This window comes from Mesoplodon bidens (genome assembly GCF_964165515.1).
Source record: "Mesoplodon bidens genome assembly, chromosome: 12".
Taxonomy (NCBI): domain Eukaryota; kingdom Metazoa; phylum Chordata; class Mammalia; order Artiodactyla; family Ziphiidae; genus Mesoplodon; species Mesoplodon bidens.
In genome coordinates, this window is record NC_138168.1 from 44,494,367 (window position 1) to 44,511,812 (window position 17,446).

The following is a 17,446-nucleotide window of genomic DNA, read 5'->3' on the forward strand; positions in this document are numbered from 1 at the left end:
TTGGGTTGATCAGTTCATTTTTCTTAGCTTCATAAGGTACAAATTTAGATCATTGACTTAATTGTTTTCTTTTCTAATATAAAGCATTTAAAACTATAAGTCTAAGTAGAAAAATAGCCGAAAGACTATGGAAAAAGTATTAGTAGCCTGAACAATAGATAAAGCAGTATATTCTTATGTACAAAATTTTTTTTCAGGTGCTTATTTTTAATTTTTTTTACAACTTTATTGGAGTATAATTGCTTCACAATGGTGTGTTAGTTTCTGCTTTATAACAAAGTGAATCAGTTACACATATACATCTGTTCCCATATCCCTTCCCTCTTGCATCTCCCTCTCTCCCACCCTCCCTATCCCACCCCTCCAGTCGGTCACAAAGCACCGAGCTGATCTCCCTGTGCTATGCGGCTGCTTCCCACTAGCTATCTGCCTTACGTTTGGTAGTGTATATATGTCCATGCCTCTCTCTCGCTTTGTCACAGCTTACCCTTCCCCCTCCCCATATCCTCAAGTCCATTCTCAAGTAGGTCTGTGTCTTTATTCCTGTTTTACCCCTAGGTTCTTCATGACTTTTTTTTTCTTAAATTCCATATATATGTGTTAGCATACGGTATTTGTCTTTCTCTTTCTGACTTACTTCACTCTGTATGACAGACTCTGGGTCTATCCACCTCATTACAAATAGCTCAGTTTTGTTTCTTTTTATGGCTGAGTAATATTCCATTGTATATATGTGCCACATCTTCTTTATCCATTCATCCGATGATGGACACTTAGGTTGTTTCCATCTCCGGGCTATTGTAAATAGGGCTGCAATGAACATTTTGGTACATGACTCTTTTTGAATTATGGTTTTCTCAGGGTATATGCCCAGTAGTGGGATTGCTGGGTCATATGGTAGCTCTATTTGTAGTTTTTTAAGGAACCTCCATACTGTTCTCCATAGTGGCTGTACCAATTCACATTCCCACCAGCAGTGCAAGAGTGTTCCCTTTTCTCTACACCCTCTCCAGCATTTATTGTTTCTAGATTTTTTGATGATGGCCATTCTGACTGGTGTGAGATGATACCTCATTGTAGTTTTGATTTGCATTTCTCTAATGATTAATGATGTTGAGCATTCTTTCATGTGTTTGTTGGTAGTCTGTATATCTTCTTTGGAGAAATGTCTGTTTAGGTCTTCTGCCCATTTTTGGATTGGGTTGTTTGTTTTTTGTTATTGAGCTGCATGAGCTGCTTGTAAATTTTGGAGATTAATCCTTTGTCAGTTGCTTCATTTGCAAATATTTTCTCCCATTCTGAGGGTTGTCTTTTGGTCTTGTTTAAGGTTTCCTTTGCTGTGCAAAAGCTTTTAAGTTTCATTAGGTCCCATGTGTTTATTTATTTATTTATTTATTTATTTATTTATTTATTTATTTTGTGGTACGCGGGCTTCTCACTTTTGCGGCCTCTCTCCCATTGCGGAGCACAGGCTCCGGACGCACAGGCCCAGCGGCCATGGCTCACGGGCCCAGCTGCTCCGCAGCATGTGGGATCCTCCCGGACCGGGGCACGAACCCGTGTCCCCTGCATCGGCAGGCGGACTCTCAACCACTGCGCCACCAGGGAAGCCCTATTTTTGTTTTTATTTCCATTTCTCTAGGAGGTGGGTCAAAAAGGATCTTGCTGTGATTTATGTCATAGAGTGTTCTGCCTATGTTTTCCTCTAAGAGTTTGATAGTTTCTGGCCTTACATTTAGGTCTTTAATCCATTTTGAGCTTATTTTTGTGTATGGTGTTAGGGAGTGATCTAATCTCATACTTTTACATGTCCCTGTCCAGTTTTCCCAGCACCACTTATTGAGGAGGTCAAATTTTTTTTTTTAATAAAACTAAAAAATAAAACACCTGACAAAAAAGGACAAGGACCTGAACAGGTGATTTGCAAAAAAAGTATGAATATGAAATGATGTTCAACTTGCTAATAATTAAAGCAATAATGTGAAAATAGATTCCCATTTTTCACTTGTCAGAATGGCAAAGATTGGAAAGATTGACACGACAATGACGTGTCATTGTCGACACGTGTGTGAAAGAAATGGGCATTCTTGTTTTAGTTGGTGGGGAGGGTGTTAATTGGTTGTGAAGGAGTTAGGGGACACATTGAGGAACAAAAGAGACAGTGAGCAAAATAGGGTGCCTCTTGTACTGAACCTTCATTTAGAAGGGTAATTCGGTAGAATTGCCCCGAGGTGAGGTTCATATTGGCATTGTCACCTTGTGCTTAGAGGTGGATTTTGAGGACTGTTTGGAGAGGAAAGGGAGATGGGTTGCTAGATAGCGTGCAGGAGATACAATTCTGGCCTTGGGAAGGTTCTGCTTCCTCCAAAGCTTTACCTGTTCTCTCTGTCACTCAGCACCTTCATGTTGTCCTTTGGCTCCTGTGACCCAGGCCTACAGATAAACTAAGGCCAGATCCAGCCCTGATGCTCATACACCCCAGTGCAACTAGGAGTTGCCCACAGGTGATTAGCAATCTGAAGTTATCCTGGAAGAAAACTGCAGGTTACCTTAGATGATTTCCAGTTTCTAGCCTTTAATACATGATGCCCTAGGGGTCTTACCATTGCAATAAGTGATCATTGCATAACAAAGAAATGAACACAAAGCAGTTAACTTTAAAATTGGTAGCTGAACAGAACTGTGGCAGATTTTTGTGTCTGCGTGTGTTTTGTGGGAGTGAAGTTGTTAAGATAATTTTTACTTTTGCTAGCTCAGAACTGTTAGTGTGTATGTATGTATCTTTGTGTTTATTTAATTCCTGCCTCGTTCTAAAAAAGATTTAAGGAAGCTTCTCCCTCCTCCCCACCCCATCACACGAAATAGAATAAAATAAGTAAGAACCACTTCATGAGGAATGTAGCTTATTTAATTAGCCCTTGATATTAGTCTTGATTTGGGAATTAGGGGATAGGAGAGGACAGCATAGGATGTGGTTCACTAAGGGACTGTGGAACTGGGAACCAAATGATATAAACGGGAGAGAGAATCATGGTGATGATAGCAGATTTAGAAGATGTGGTTGGAGGTGACAAAGTTTCCACTTGTTTCTGGAGGTGGTTTGACACTTGCCCATCCGTAAAGCCCTGAAGCTGTGAAGAGTGAACTTGGTGACATCCCTCTCTATCCGAGGCTCCTTTCCCTTTCTGGGCTGTGTTACCCATTGTGGGATTGCAGGAATCAGAGAGGTGGCAGGCCTGCAAGATTGTTAAAGATTGTGAGGAAGGGATGTGGGGACAGATGTATATGTATGACTGATTCACTTTGTTATAAAGCAGAAACTAATAAAAAAAATTCTGAAAAAAAAAAGATTGTGAGAAGTAACTTCGTGATGATCTTTAAAAATAATACCTTTATTCTGAAAGTTCAAGGGAAGTTTAGTATTAATTGAAGCTGTCAGACAACCTAAAATGTCTCCTCTTTCAAGGAGGCTGATTTTTCTTCCCTCAGCTGAAAAGTGAGTGATTCATTAGCCTGTCATTATCAAAGGAGATGATAATGTTAGTAGATACCGAATTTCCTGTTAAGTGGATTACCTATTGTATTCCATTTGGAGTTCAGGTATATATTTTAGAAAGACATTCATCTTTAAACCAGGTCACCACTGTTAAAGCTACATATTGAAACTTTAAGCTTTTTCTTGATACTTGCAGAAGAGAGCCAGCTCAGATCATCTTCTATCTTAATAGGCATTTTAAGGTAGCTTTTGTTGGTATCCTGATTTTCCACCCCAGTTCTTGCCAAACCGCCACCCCCAACAAATCTACTAACATACACAGATGTTTTCCCCCGTGGAGTCGATTCATCTCATCCGCGTCTTATGCATGCATTCAGGCAGTCTAGCTGATGTGTGCCTGATTTATGGAAGTCTTGTACACTCGAATTACTGCTCCCTTTTCCTTCCCGGTTGCTTTTGGGCATTTTATTTACCTCCTTTTTCACCTTCACCATTTGAATTTCAGACTGCCAGTACTTGAGATGACCTTTCCTTCTTCCTACAATCTCTAGTTATTACTAAGAATTTACAATGAATTTAACCCCAACTTCCCAGATATGTAAGTCTCTTCTCAGCACTTTCACACATGTTAGGTATTCTTACTGGCTTCATCTTCTTGAAGCAGTGGCTCAAATCTGGACTGGTTGCTCCCAAGGCCTCCAGCACAGCCGCCATCCTGGATCTCCCTTGACCATCATTCAACAACCTCTCTTGTGATGATCTCCTGACTTTCCCAGAGCCTGTATTTTTTTCTCTCTTGATTTATGCCCTCATTTTGGTGGAGCACCTCCTTCAGTTGCTTCATGAGAAAGTGAAACTGTGTGACTCAGATTGGGACTTGAACGCACAGGCCGGGACTCGAATCCAGCCAAAACCCAGGTTGGGACTTGAACCCACAGTCTTTTAACTGAGATCATACCCTGGTCTCAGGACCTAGTGAAGCTCAGGTTCTTGATGTCTCATCGCAGAAAGAATTCAGGGAGAGACAAATTGATAGGTAAGAAGTGGATTTATTTAGAGAGAAACACACTCCACAGACAGAGTGTGGGCCATCTCAGAAGGCAAGTGAGGCCCCAGGGTATGGGGTTGTCAGTTTAGGGGTGGGTAATTTCATAGACTAATGAGTAGGAGGAGTGTTCCAGCTATTTTGGGGAAGGGGAAGGGATTTCCAGGAATTGGCCCACCAGCCACTTTTTGAGCTTTATGGTCGGTCTTGGAACTGTCATGGTGCTTGTGGGTGTGTCATTTAGCTTGCTGATGTGTTACAATGCATGTATACTGAGGCTCAAGTCTAGTGGAAGTTGACTCATCTGCCATCGTGGACCTATTTGGTTCTAATCAGTTTATGTCATGTCCTCGAGCTATGTCATTCTTTTAAAGGTTGTGCCCTACCCCCTTCCCTCCTGTTTCAAAAGGGTTCATGGAGAGGAAGTTTTTTGAGCCCATACATTTCTGAAAATGTCCTTATCCTACCCTCAGGTTTGATTGATAGGTTTAATGTTGAATTAAAGATTGAAATTAATTTTCCCTTAAAAATTTGAAGGCATTATGTCCCTGTCTTCAACCTTCAGTGTTGCTGTGGAGACTTTCTAGTGTTCATTCATTCATTTATTTATTTATGGCTGTGTTGGGTCTTCGTTGCTGTGTGTGGGCTTTCTCTAGTTGCGGCAAGCTGGGGCTACTCTTCGTTGCAGTGCAAAGACTTATTGCGGTGGCTTCTTTTGTTGCAGAGCATGGGCTCTAGGCATGCGGGCTTCAGTAGTGTGGCACGTGGGCTCAGCAGTTGTGCCTCACAGGCTCAATAGTTGTGGCACACAGGCTTATTTTCTCCACGGCATGTGGTATCTTCCTGGACCAGGGCTCGAACCCATGTCTCCTGCATTGGCAGGTGGATTTTTAACCACTGAGCCACCAGGGAAGCCCCAGTGTTGCACTATTCTTGATCTTTAGTTTGAAGCCTTTTTTTTCCTCTTTAGAAGCTGTGCTAGCTCCTTTTTAGCTTCAGTTTTCCGAAATTTTACACTCCTACCTCCAGAGATAAAAGATGCCACAAATTTCCGTGCCTTTGGAGATTCTGTAGTATAAATTAGATTGCTTCTTGACTTCCCACTGCTCTCTTGGGCATGCTTTTCAGTTTCAAATGATTTTTTTTGCTGCTACTTCATTCTTTCTCTTGCCCTTGGGGCTTATGTCTAAAAAAAATGACCATAAAAAACTTTATTATGATTTTCATAAGGCTTCTGGGAGGAATAGAGGTGTTCACTCCTCTGTCTTTAGCCAGAAGGCTACCCATTTGCTCTCCACCCAGCTCTCCTGTGGATTTTGCCCCCACTTCACGGAGACTGCCCCTTGCCCCTGGAACAGCCACTCACAGCTCTTATTGTCAGACCCCCTGGACACTTCTCTGTCCTCATCTCTCTTGACGACTCAGCAGCATCTGATGTGGCAGTGACCGCTCCCTTCTTTTCCAGATCATCCCCCTTTGCTTCGATGACTCCAGCTGCCCTTCCTCTCAGTCTTCCCAGCAGGTTCCTTCTCCATATTCAGCCTCTAAATAATTTTATTTAGATTGCCTCAGGCTAGGGTTTTTTTTGTTTGTTTTTTGTGGGTTTTTTTTTTTTGGCTCTGTCTCTATCTTTACTCTCCCAAGGAGGTTAATCCAGTCCCATGACTTCACTTTAAATGCCATTTATGTGCTGATGACACCCTCTGAGATCTCTCCTCTGAGCTCCACACTCAGTTCCCACTTGATCCCTTTGGGAATGTTGTAAACAGAAATCTTGTTTTTCCTTCAAACCTGCTTCTTCTCCAGTCAAGCCTACATCCGTAAGTGGTACCACCATGTAACTAGTTGCTCATCAAGCAAAAGTAATTGGATTGATTACTCCTTCTTTTCCAATTTAATCCATTAGCAAGTTCTATGCCCAGAATCTATCTTCAATTTATCTTTGCCCTTAGGTGTCTAGCCCAGTGCCTGGCGCATATGAGACATTCACTGGTAAATGGCCAAGTGAATGATATCAATAGGGAACCAGGAAAATTGGTGTTAAAAATGTGAAGTTTTAAAAATGTTCTGAAAGACAGTCTTTGAAAGTAAAGGCAGAGGGACTGTTCTAGTTTAAAAGACATTTTTAAAAAAAGACCTGGGACTTCCCTGGTGGCACAGTGGTTAAGAATCCGCCTGCTGTTACAGGGGACACAGGTTCGAGCCCTGGTCTGGGAAGATCCCACATGCCGCGGAGCAACTAAGCCCAGGTGCCACAGCTACTGAGCCTGCACTCTAGAGCCTGTGAGCCACAACTACTGAGCCTGCGAGCCACAACTACTGAAGCCCGTGTGCCTAGAGCCTGTGCTCCGCAACAAGAAAAGCCACCGCAGTGAGAAGCCCACTTACCGCAACGAAGAGTAGACCCTGCTCTCAGCAACTAGAGAAAGCCCACGTGCAGCAACAAAGACCCAATGCAGCCAAAAATAAAATAAATAAATAAATACATAAATAAAAAAGACCTGGTAACCAGATGCAATGCAGGATCCTTGATTGAATTCCATTTTGTTTTTTAAGCCAGCTATTTGGGGAAATTTGGTGGATTGTATATAGGTAATATTGTATCAATGGTATTATGATTATGTGGGAGTATGTCCTTGTTTTTAGGAAATACAAGTTGAGTTGTTTTTTTTTTAATTTATCTGTGGCTGTGTCAGCTTTTTTTTTTAAATTTATTTATTTATTTTTGGCTGTGTTGGGTCTTCATTTCTGTGCGAGGGCTTTCTCCAGTTGCGGCGAGCAAGGGCCACTCTTCATCACGGTGCGCGGGCCTTTCACTGTCGCGGCCTCTCGTTCTGGAGCACAGGCTCCAGACATGCAGGCTCAGTAATTGTGGCTCACGGGCCCAGTTGCTCCGTGGCATGTGGGATCCTCCCAGACCAGGGCTCGAACCCGTGTCCCCTGCATTGGCAGGCAGACTCTCAACCACTGAGCCACTAGGGAAGCCCCTAAGTTGAGGTTTTTAGGGATGGTGTATTATGATACCTGCAACGGGTTTTTCACGTGGTTCAGCAGGGAAAAAAGCTTAATCTCAAGAAGGAAGGAGGGAGAAAACAAATGTAGCAAAACATTAACAATTGGTGAATCTAGGTGAGTGGTATACGGGTTTTCATTGTACTATTCTGTTCATTTTACTGTAGGTTTGAAAATCTTCAAAATAAAAAAATTAGAAAAAATCAGCAGTGGAGAAGAATTTAAGGAAAAGATATTTCAGGGCAATTTTTAAGCCCCAAAATGCTGAAATTCATTTTGAAGCATAATATTAAATATCATAAAGCCTAAGTATATACATAATTATAGAGCTGATTTATTTAACAAGATGGAAATAAAACCAAGTAGAAATAAGGCCTTTCTGGAAAAGTTACTTCTTAAAAATTTGGTGTGAAGGTCGATGGTGAACCGTCCACCAGAGGGCAGTGCAGGAGAGTGATTCTGTGCACAGCTGAGAGCTCTGGTTTTCTTTCTCACTCAACTGGATCCACAAGAGGTCGCTCCTCTCGGCACAAAACATTTTCAAGATTCTTAGACCACTTTAATAGAGAATGTGGTGCATTTAATGTTGTCCCAGAGGTCCCTTGTCAAGATGTTATATATAAGCTCAAGTTCTGACCACCCCTTTGAGTTACTCATTGTTGAGTTCTCCCACGTGTAGGCACGATGCATGTGTTAATAAACTGTTTTTTTCTCCTTAAAAAAAAAATAGAGAATGTGGATGGTTGCACTGCTTTCCGTTTCTTTCTCCCCACTCTGATCTGCTTCTGAATTCTTTGGATTTTTGCCTTGGCCCCTGTGCTTCGTGGAGTAGGCTTCATGCAAGGGTCTGGGTAAGGGGTGTAGATCTGCCCTCCTGTGTGTGCTCCAAAGGCCAGTAGTGCATTTGCCCACTCGCATCCCAGGAATTATATGTCTTTTTATTCCAAGCTGCCAAATCATAGTCCTACTACAGTTCATCTTTAGATTCCCTAGGATCTATTGAAATTCTAGGAATTTCACTCCGGGGTTTTACCTCTCTTAAAGCTGTGATGTGCCTCCTTTTACTGAGTGGTTGACTTAGAAGGGCTGTCTTTCTGTGTAGGTAACCAAACAAGGTGGGTTAGTATAAATGTTGTAGAAAGTTACCCAGCAGATTAAATGATTAGTCCGTGATGAGTGGTTGTTCTTTCACCTAACATTTACCCAGTGCCTGTGGAACCAGATTGTGCTACTAGACTAGAATTAAAAACCACAGGGGTTAGGGGGTTAGCCCCAGACTCCTGAGCTGTTTATATTTAGGTGAAGGGGGCAGACCTGCCCCAAACAAATTTGGACAAGGTGCTCAGAGGAAGTGCTAAATTCAGATATAAGCAAAAGTTATTTGGTGGGGGCAGGCAGGAGGGGGTGGGGGTCATGTGCCCTATCTTGGCTCAGTACATCAGGTCCTGTCTACAGGTCCTTCAAGGCCAAACTCAGCATCAGGACAATACCAGCCTCTCTGGCTAACTTGCTCTGACCCTCCCCAAATGAGTGAAGTGCCCTTCGTGTGTTGTCATCATGTCCAGTTCAGACGTCTATTACAGCACGGTGTTCATGGTTGTTAATTTGCATGCTCATCTCTCCTGAGGACAAAGCCTGATTACTAATAGATTTGTGCATTTTCCCACTCTGGTTCCATTCTGGTTTTGCATATGCTTTTTTCCCTCTGGGGTATCTCTTTTTTCCTCTTTTTGGGGGATCTTTTTCTCAAATACAATGGCATAGACTCGCGGACATCTTAAAAAATAAAGCAAAGAAAAGGAAGTAACACTCCTTGAGTGCCTTCTTTGTCTTGAACACTGTTCACTGTGTTAGGTGTTTTATGAGCATCTTCTTTAATCTTGTTCCTCTAACAAACTCGCCAAGCTTCTTCCCCTTTCAGGTCTTTGCACTTGCTATTTCCTTTCCTGGGAACTATTTTTCCTCAACTCCTCAAGAAGGTGGCTCCCTTTTCTGCTAACAAACATGTATAGTTTACAAACCATTCTTCTGAGGTTGATTTTGTTAGGCTGGTGACCCTGTTCTCCTCTCAGGGGTGGGTAGGCTCTCAGGGAGGAATTCGCTGAGGTCAGCCCGAGAACGTTGGACGTACTCCCTCTCGCTGTGTCCTTGCCCTTCTAGCTGCTTCCCCAGTGCATCCTGGTCACTGGATGTCTCAAATTATTTTACTAATTTTTATTATAGTTGCTTTATTTCTACCTCATGATAATTGGTGCCGTCATCCAGACTCTACCTCTCCCTAGGAGATGAGGGATTCAGTATTTTGGTTAGCTTTCCCCTTAAGTCTGGGCTAAGCCATCATCTTTTTTTTTTTTTTTTTTTTTTTTGCGGTACGTGGGCCTCTCACTGTTGCGGCCTCTCCCGTTGCGGAGCACAGGCTCCGGACGCAAAAGCTCAGCGGCCATGGCTCACGGGCCCAGCTGCTCCGCGGCATGTGGGACCTTCCCGGACCGGGGCTCGAACCCGTGTCCCCTGCATCGGCAGGCGGACTCTCAACCACTGCGCCACCAGGGAGGCCCCATCATCTTTTAACATAGAGTTTTGTTCTTTATAATCTGGAAGTCTAGGTCAGATCTTTATAAACAGATATATACTTAATAATTTAAAAATCCATCTATTTCTACAGATTTAGCATTAAAACAATATAATCAAGTGCTTATATTCTGTTATACATATCTTCTGTTATAAATTCTTACTTTAAAAAATCTTCCCCATCCTTTGAGGCTTAATTCAAGTCTTAACTCCTCTGACGTTTTCTGCATCTGTAGTACCCAACATTAATCTTTCCTGCTCTGAGATCCTGTGGTCTACATACTTCAGTTTGGCCATTAACCTAGAGAATCTTATTTGTTATTTAATTGTTTTGTGTATCTGTATCTATGTGACCTATGAGATGGTTAGATGCTAGTTGATGGTGGCAATGTGTTCTCAGTTTTTGCAGTGTTTAAAAAGTGTCACTTCAGAGGACTTTTTTGAAGCAAAATATCTTTTTTTTTTTTTTTGCCGTACGCGGGCCTCTCACTGCCGTGGCCCCTCCTCGTCGCGGAGCACAGGCTCCGGACACACAGGCTCCGCGGCCACGGCTCGCGGGCCCAGCCGCTGCGCGGCACGCGGGATCTTCCGGGACCGGGGCACGAACCCGTGTCCCCCGCATCGGCAGGCGGACTCTCAACCACTGCGCCACCAGGGAAGCCCCAAAATATCTTTAAATAATTTATTTTTCCTAATGGAGTTTTACTTATTTTCTTAAGCACAATTCAAAACTTATTCATCTGGTTTAGGTTTTCTTAAAAGCATTTTCTTTGAATGTAGGATGATTATTTTTCTGTATTTTTACACACACTCCAAGGAAGTGTGTCAGAAAAGAAAGAATATTAATTATTTCCTATGGCTTATCTATAAAAAGCCATTTGGGAAAGTATACTCATTTTAATCTTTTATAGGACTTAGGGGTGGATTTTTATAGTTGTTATATTAAAGTCATTTTTAGTCTTCTACAGAAAATTTGTAAAGATTTGATTAAAATATCAATATTTGATATTGATTTATATCTATTAGCTATAATTGTCTAAGCATTCCTAATTATATGTTGAGCTTTCTAATTCTTACCAGAGCTGCTGCTTCCTGGTAAAGTTTAAACATCAGTCTCCAATCAGTTAGGTTAATCTTTGTATAATATAATTAAATTCATCTGACCTGGTTACTGGGTACATTTTAAATATCAGACTGATGCTTATCATGACACCACTACGAATATTTCAATTTTAAAGTTGACCTTTTAGAATCAGCCTTTCTTTAATCTGCCAGTTATACTTAACAGAAATAGTTCTTTTAAAATGTAACCTGACTTTACTGTATTTAATTTAAAAAACTGAAGTGACTATAAAATGTGTATAAGGCAAACTGCCTTAAAAAACTAATGACATTTCTTTTTATTTATAGAGATACTTTCTAGTTGGAAGCAACCATGCAGAAACAAAATATCGTGTTTTGAAAATTGATAGAACAGAGCCAAAAGATTTGGTAATAATTGATGATAGGGTAAGTATCTTGAAAACCTGAATACAAACAGAAACTTTTGTACTTGTTGTTTACAGGGTATGAAATATCCTTACAGCTTCTAGTGATATATACTTTTCTTTATCATACATCTAAAAATTATAATTTTTCATGGTTGGCTAGAATTTGAATCTCTTATCTGGTTTCTAGAAATTACTGATGTCGGAAAGTATGCCAGGATTACACTTTGTCCCTCATTTTGATTTGTTTTACAAAGCAAATTCTTTGGATAAGATAATGAATATATTTTCTTAAAGGGGTGCCATTTTAAGGATTCAATATAACTCTTAATATTTCATCCACCAAAGAGATTATTTATTACTCTGCTTTAATATGAAGCTACTTGAAGTCACAAAGGACTGGTAGGGTCTCTTCTGATCACTTGCTGGAGAAATGTTAAGCTCTTCTTATCCAGATGTTATATTATCCAGAGTTGGAAATACAGACTTAATTCAGGTGGCACAAAAATATAAGGCTTCTAGTCAAAAGAGAAATACAATAAGGTGGAATTGAACAGTTAATTTTAACTCTCAAATGAGAGCACCTAACTAATCCTTTGTATTGAGGTTCCTGTCTGTGAATATTTCTGAATCCATGTAGATTCCTGGTTTTTCAAATATGTTAGTAGCTACAGTTTGGAAGCCATTTTACATAAGCTCTTTGCAAAGCTATTTTCTATGTTATAATAATTTTAGATAAATTGTATTTTGTGACTTCCTGTACTCCTGGGCGTCATGGTTCCTATCCCATCCCCAACACACGCACCATCTGGGAGTTTTTATTAATATAATGTAATGATTCCTGGCTTTCTTTGTGGGTAGGAGTGGTTGATCAGGGATCTCTTTGAGAATCTAAGGAAAGCTATGGGCCTTCTCATAAAAATGCACATATGCACATTTAACCAAAACTTTGCATACAATTTTAAGGGGTTTATAGATTTCTTGAAACTTGTCTGTGGATACGTTAAATCTCTGAATCTCTGTCCAGAAGATAAGGTTTTGATACACCTTTTTAGTACAGCAGCCTGGGATCCAGGAACCACCCTTAACTGCTAACGTTAAAGAATTTGTTGGCTTTAATAAAAAGAAACGAAATTGAGTTATTTGTAGTGAGGTGGATGGACCTAGAGACTGTCATACAGAGTGAAGTCAGTCAGAAAGAGAAAAACAAATACCGTATGCTAACACATATGTATATGGAATCTAAAAAAAAAAGAAAAAAAAATGGTTCTGAAGAACCTAGGGGCGGGACAGGAATAAAGACGCAGAGGTGGAGAATGGACTTGAGAACACGGGGAGGGGGAAGGGTAGGCTGGGACAAAGTGAGAGAGTGGCATGGACATATATACACTACCAAATGTAAGGTAGATAGCTAGTGGGAAGCAGCCCCATAGCACAGGGAGATCAGCTCGGTGCTTTGTGACCACCTAGAGGGGTGGGATAGGGAGGGTGGGAGGGAGACGCAAGACAGAGGAGATATGGGGATATATGTATATGTATAGCTGATTCACTTTGTTATAAAGCAGAAACTAACACACCATTGTAAAGCAAGTATACTCCAATAAAGATGTTAAAAAAATAATAGTTTGTTGGCTTTTTTAAATTGTAGCTTAGTCATGCACTATTTTATATACTTCTCTGAAATAACTAATGATGTAAAGTTGTAGGCAACTTCTAATTTTCAGGGGTAAATAAATAATGAACCTAAAAAGCGAGCACAACCTTACAGATTAAATTTGCTTATTTCTAGCATGTATATACTCAGCAAGAAGTGCGTGAACTTCTTGGCCGCTTGGATCTAGGAAATAGGACAAAGATGGGACAGAAAGGATCATCTGGCTTATTTCGAGCTGTTTCAGCTTTTGGTGTTGTAGGTAAGAAACATGCATCCCTCTTACTACCTCTTTTTTTTTTTTTTTTCCTACATAGACTCCTTGAAGATAGTTTGCAAGGCTTATATTTATATAGGTTTATAAATATGACCCATCTTCTGTGGCTTTGGTTGTTTAAAACTGAATTATCTATCAGCCAAGTATCAAACAGCCCTTATATAGCATCTGCTATGTGCTTAGGACTGTGTTCAGTTTCATGTAGGATAGGAACAAATGTAATGATGGTTTGGACCTTTAAGGAGTCTGTCTTGTCAAGGAATGAAAAAGTAAAAATTGGCTTGGACTGTAAACATCAGCTGGAAAAACAGATACAGGTAAAACCAGCTTTTAAATTAAGAGGAATTTCTCCCAAGGATATGCTACAGTGTAAAGTGTCATAACCCCTTTCTCTGAATGGTAGTTGCTTTCTTACTCACTGAGAAACTTTGTTCTCTAAAATCACAGACTATGAGAAACTTTGCTCTTTAAAATTGTGTCAGTAAGAGAAAACACGTCTCTCTTGCCTGGAAGAGCTAAGTCATTTTGACACAGAGAAGCAGCCTCGATGGACAACTCATGCAGAGTTTCAGATAAGGGGTTTCTGGACACAACAGTCTACAGCTCTGCTAACTTTATTGCTTTCAAAGAAATGAGACCACGAGTCTGCTTCACAATCTAGACTTGATGTTTATCTCTTTACATACAGTCTTGCTTTGGTTTAAGTCTCTTTGTTTAAATTCTACCTAATCGTGTCCCCAAATCCTATAATGCCTTTATTTATTCATGAACAAGTATAGAAATGGCCTTGACCTTTAAGTAGTCTGTGGTCTGGCTTGTGGGGCATTTGTGAGATTCCCCGCAGTTCTTCTGGTGTGTTGTCCTTAGTGGGTCAGTAAACCTGTCTTTGCTCTACCATGGGTTTGTCCCGGGGAGTCTTAAGATGTTTGGACTAGGATGGGGGACAAAACCCAGTGCATATGAAAACAACTCCAGGATTGGAATTAAGAGCCCAGCTGTGTAGTCAAAGGTAAATGGTATTGGAGATTACATAAGAGGTAGACTTCTTGGACCTGGAATGACAAGGAAAGATTTCCTGAAGATGATGGGACTCAGGCTGGACCCTGGAGGAGAGGCAAGATTTGGATGGATGTGGGGAAGGGAGGAGAGAGCTCCAGTAGGGGCAACAGCAGAGGTGCCGGCATGAAGATGCCCATGGGTCCTGGGATGCTGGCAAGTAGTTGGGTGAGGCCAGGTCACTGGGACCTTGGAAGCCAAGCCAGAGGGCAGTTGTATCTCAGCTTCCCTGTTGGCAGAGCCTTATTTTGAGTCTTTTTTTTTTTTTTTTAACACTTACAAAATTCTCTCTCTGCTTCTTAAACCTACTGGACTTTATGCAATATTGACTGAGTGATTGGTGTCTATAGATGTTAACAAAATTAATATGGTCTGAACTATGCTATATAGTTTCATATTCTCTTATGTTCATTTTTCTGATTAGTACTTTCTATTTGGTGACCCTATATTTGTTGAGACTTTGATTATGCATGTTCTGCCGTATTTGAAGTTCATTTTTCTCGGTGTGCTCTCATAGCCCTTCATGTGTAATCCATTTAGGTGCATTTTGTGCCTTAGGTGGCTGCCAGGGAAAGTTGAGAGTGGTAGGTGTGATTGGTTTCCTCTCCATAGGACTGGCCCCTTCTCTGTACATTCTGCTCAGTCTTGACAAATCCCTTGAGGTTTCATGTTTAATGGGTACCTGTTTGTGGGCGTGTGCATGTCGGTGTATGTCATGTGCGTTCATGTGTTTAAATTCCATATATTCCATATGTGTTAAATTCCACTTTAAGTATTACTTATATGTTAAAGAAAAAAAACTTGTAAGTAAAATGTGTCTCAAATTCAGTAGGCTTAATTAGTTACTTAATAGGTTAAATTCACTCCTTTAAATGCTGATACTTTATTACAGCTTTTTAAAATGGAAATTTCCTAAAGTGTATGTAATATTGAATGCCTCATTAGCCAGGGTTAATTATTCAAAATTGAACCTTCCTTGATGATTAAGTATAACGAATTGAAGATCAGTTATTGAACTATGTTTAAAAATAGCTGCCCTTGGGTGTTCTGGAGTTGTATTGGGCAGTTTGCCTTTACACTAAGTGGCCTCTAGATGCTGTACTGTGTTGTTGTAATGGTACTTTCATCATTCTTCATTGTTCTGGGCATGTTTGCTTTTAGCAACATTCCTTGCCTCATTTTATTTTATTTTATTTTGAATTTTATTTTATTTATTTTTATGCAGCATGTTCTTATTAGTTATCTATTTTATACATATTAGTGTACATATGTCAATCCCAATCTCCCAGTTCATCCTTGCCTCATTTTAAATCTGTTGATAACTAAGCTTGTAAAACCAAAGCTTTGTTTTAATCAATTGATGACCAAGTTTATAAACAGATACTCATTTTATACACAAGTATTAGTTAATAAACTTTGGGTAAGGGCTGAAGGTGTCTCCATGTTTCCCTTAGGTGGCATTCTTAGGTATTGTGGTAGCAATTTCTCTCGCAATTTGAGGCCTCTTTGAGACTGTCATTGGATGGTGAAGTCACTAAAAGACTAACCTACCAGTAAAGTGACACAGTAATGTACTAAGTAAGCATTTGTTATTTTCAGGGCAGTGCACTTTATGTATTCTAGTTCAACCATGTAAATAAAGCTTAGAATCTTTAAGAGTAAATAAGGAGTAAATAAAAGGCTATGATTTGTCTAGTACTGCCTTAGAAATAATGAGGGCTACTGAAATAGCAAAACACAAAATGCTTATCTTTGAAAAATGTATAGTCTGGTTGTCAAAATAATACATGTGTGAAAGGACTAGAGTGGTTGTCTTCTGTGACTGAAATATTTTCTCTCAACTTTTTCAGCATGCCTAATTTGTGAATAGTACTTTGGCTGGGATGTTTTGGACTGTTATCGTGGTTAATTTAATTTACAATCTATAAGAATCTAGAGCAGTGCTTCTCAACTATCTGTAGTAAAGGACCAATTTTTTTTCCAGAAATGTGTCACAGACCAACACAGGATCCTACTGTGCATAGCTTGTCTTCAGCTTGGGCCACGTGTGACTCATCACATAAGTTCAGTAATACCCAAACTAGTCCTGCCTGTTCAAGGCAAGTTCGTTGATCATGAACTCAGATGTTTCTAAACCCTTACTTTCAGTTTGTTTACTTGTCTTTTCGTGGGCTGGTACCGAAAGCTCAGGGACCATTACTGGTCCCCAGACATGGATTGATCCTGTCCTGCAGCTACCTTGCCCATTTCTGACCTGCTCCATTGTTATTTGGCAGCCAGCAGGAGGCTTGGGAGACCACTGGATGGGATCTTGAGCATCCCTCACGTAGTTGTCTTATCTGGTCCTGGGGCACTCGGATGGAGTCGGTGGCTGGTGGCCTGTAGTCCTTACTACTCTCAGCTCTGTGACCATCCAGCCCCTTTTGATATATGTCCTTTTCCTGCCTGTGTCACCTGTCAGAAGATACTCTTGTAAGCTGCTACTACAATGTGTCATTATAGCAGACTAAGTGATGGACTCAGTTATTCTTTAAAGCAACACCCTTAGAAATAGATTGCAGATCCAAGGTACAGGGAAAACAACAATAAAGTGTGAGCCTCAGACTAGTAAGGGAACAGTAGATTTGGTGTTAGAGAGTCACTTTGGTCCCTTGTGGTTTTTTTTTTTTTTTTTTTTTTTTTTTGGTATGCGGGCCTCTCACTGTTGTGGCCTCTCCCGTTTCAGAGCACAGGCTCCGGACACGCAGGCTCAGCGGCCATGGCTCACGGGCCCAGCCGCCCCGCGGCATGTGGGATCTTACCGGACCGGGGCATGAACCCGTGTCCCCTGCATCGGCAGGCGGACTCTCAA

General features: G+C 40.8%; 1 protein-coding gene across 1 annotated transcript in view; it reads left to right on the forward strand.

Annotated features, from left to right (window-relative positions):
- The window catches only part of FIG4 (FIG4 phosphoinositide 5-phosphatase), a 138,106-nt gene that overhangs the window by 15,105 nt on the left and 105,555 nt on the right, over positions 1–17,446 (forward strand). Inside the window, exons 2-3 of the mRNA XM_081251195.1 lie at positions 11,535–11,633; positions 13,401–13,524. Coding sequence (XP_081107321.1) covers positions 11,535–11,633; positions 13,401–13,524 — 223 coding nt within the window. The remainder of the gene's footprint in view (positions 1–11,534; positions 11,634–13,400; positions 13,525–17,446) is intronic.